This window comes from Monopterus albus, unplaced genomic scaffold (assembly GCF_001952655.1).
Source record: "Monopterus albus unplaced genomic scaffold, M_albus_1.0 scaffold500.1, whole genome shotgun sequence".
Lineage (NCBI taxonomy): Eukaryota > Metazoa > Chordata > Actinopteri > Synbranchiformes > Synbranchidae > Monopterus > Monopterus albus.
This window is the reverse complement of record NW_018128380.1, coordinates 89,538-92,263: the sequence shown is the minus strand read 5'-3', so window position 1 is coordinate 92,263 and position 2,726 is coordinate 89,538. Positions and strand designations below refer to the sequence as shown.

General features: G+C 42.8%; 1 protein-coding gene across 1 annotated transcript in view; it reads left to right on the top strand.

The window, feature by feature from the left end:
• Positions 1–1,886, top strand: part of LOC109952805 (chitin synthase 6-like) — an 8,955-nt gene extending 7,069 nt beyond the window's left edge. Inside the window, exon 10 of the mRNA XM_020588061.1 lies at positions 1,728–1,886. Coding sequence (XP_020443717.1) covers positions 1,728–1,886 — 159 coding nt within the window. The remainder of the gene's footprint in view (positions 1–1,727) is intronic.
• Positions 1,887–2,726: the final 840 nt, after the last annotated feature.

Below are 2,726 nucleotides of genomic sequence, written 5' to 3'. Positions count from 1 at the left end.
GATGAGTGAAGTTTAGACCAAAAAGTTCTACTTTGGTCTCATCTGACCACATGACTTTCTCCCATGCCTCCTCTGGATCATCCAGATGGTCTTTGGCAAACTTCAGACGGGCCTGGACATGTGATGACTTGAGCAGGGGAACCTTCTGTGCAATGCATGATTTGAAACCATGACGGCGTAGTGTTCTACCGACAGTGACCTTTGAAACTGTGGTCCCAGCTCTCTTCATGTCATTGACCAGCTCCTCCCTTGTAGTTCTGGGCTGATTCCTCACCTTTCTTATCATCAGTGATACCCCACGAGGTGAGATCTTGCATGGCGCCCCAGTCCGAGGGAGATTGACAGTCGTCTTTAGCCTCTTCCATTTTCTAACAATTGCTCCAACAGTTGATCTATTTTCACCAAGCTGCTTGGCAATTGCCCCGTAGCCCTTTCCAGCCTTGTGGAGGTCCACAATTTTGTCTCTGGTTTTCTTTTGACAGCTCTTTGGTCTTGCCCATGGTAGTAGTTGGCGTCTGACTGACTGTGGGGTGGACAGGTGTCTTTAAAGAGCTCAGACAGGTGCTACTAATTTAGATTAATGAGTGGAGTAGAGGTGGACTTTTTCAAGGCACAGTAACAGGTCTTTGAGAGCCAGAATTCTTGCTGTTTCTCAGGTGTTCAAATACTTATGTTCAGCAGTGCAAGACAAATAAATTCTTTAAAAATCATACAATGCGATTTCCTGAATTTTTTTTTAAATTCTGTCTCTCAGAGTGGGAATGCACCTACAATGTGAATTTCAGACCCCTCCATGATTTCTAAGTGGGAGAACTTGCAAAATCGCAGGGGGTTCAAATACTTCTGTTCCTCACTGTATATCACGCTTTTCAGCACAGCTTCTGCTCAGGTGTGGCCCATGTCAAAAACAATCAAAACACACAAACCCTGGGACAATATGGGTACGGAACGATTCCTGGTGGCATTTGAAATCTGTGTTAATAGGGAATCCGGCCACAAATAAAGTCCAATCAGAGCAAAACAAGCCAAGACCACAAGGCTTCCACAGGAACTTGTTGGCCATTAAGCTCTGATCACACATTCTGTGTGCAGGGCAGGTTACCAAGCTCCAAATCCAGTATGACCTTATATACTGTACACATTGACATGAACAACAGATCAATGAAAAACCACAATGCCAGTCACCAAAAGGACAACTATAAGCTGGAACAGGAAACAAGGATAATTCTGTCTGGCAACAGGTAACTTCGGGTCATTTCTGTGTATTGCACTTCTGTGCTCCATTTTAAAAGACTCATATTCTTGGTTGTTTTAACATTTTAGCTTTATTGATTGTCAGCCTCTGAAGCACATTTAATTACCTCTGTCCTACATTGTATTGCACCAATTCATGAAAATGGTGATCACCATATTCAGTTTCTCAAGAAGGGTTGAAACTAATTATATACACTACCCAGGTATTTGCAGTTTTTGGGATTAATTGTGTCTAAATGTGCACAAATATTAACTATATGCTATGAACAACTTTTATTGTGATCATTACAACTAGGATAGTGGATGCACTACACAAATCTTTCATTAGCCAAGTGGGTTGTTAAAGTCAGACAGTCACAGATTGATGGCGAATTCCTGGATATTCCAGTAAATGTGTGCACAACATTGTTTTAAACAAGATGATGTAAATATGTAGAAGAATTAACTGAAATGGTTTCTGTGTTTCTCTGCAGGACGAACAGGAGTTCTGGTGTGGGCTTCAGAAGAAGTACCTGGAGCCTCTGCCTGATGACAAAGAGAAACAGAAAAAGATTGCCAATGACCTGCGAGAGCTCAGAAACAAGGTAGGTGTGATCTATGGACCATATCTGACAGGATGCCATTCATTTTAAACATTAAGGTATTAATCTTATACTTCTCATGACCCACAGATCAACTTTGCCTTCTTCATGTTGAATGCCATGTGGCTGATGGCGACCTTCACCCTACAGCACTTCAGCACTGTCTTTGCCATCAAATTTCCTGAGGTCGACCTCAACCTGCACCAAACAGGAAACTATATCCAGGTTGAGCCCATTGGCTTCATGTTCATTCTGGGATTTGCTACATCAGCTGTGATCCAGTTCTTTGCCATGCTATTCCACAGGTGACCATTTGCACTAAATGTCCTTATTTTTTCCAGTAGTATTGTGATGCTCATATTTATTTGTCCTCAAACTAGTGTAACATTCTTGTTTTGCGTTTGTCCAGAATCTATACCCTGATCCATTATGTAGCCTTTTTGGAGACTGAGCCCAAACCACAAAAACCTGAAAATGAAGAGGCATACCTGGCAGGTGAACAGGTATTTGCAGCTATTTCAATAGCTACTACTAATAGTAATCTTCCTTCCTGCTGGTGTTACTACTACCATTTGCAGTACTGGGGATGTTGTTACGAGCTAGATGGTCCTTATATACCTGGAGTGAGAGTTTGTGTCCATTTTCTTAGTAAGAAGTCATGCATGTTTCCAGTGGGTTGCCCCAGTTTTGCCCCTTGTCTCTGATCCTTTTCATGGACAAACTCTCAAGGTAGGTCTTGGAGGAGGGGTGTTCCCGGTTTGGGTGTCCTTAGAATCACTTCTGTGCTTTTTGCTTTCCTTCGTGTTGGAAGGAGCTAGCTGAGGTGGTTCAGACATCTGATTAGGTTGCCTCCTGGCCACCTTCCACTGGAGGTTTTATGGGGAGACCCCC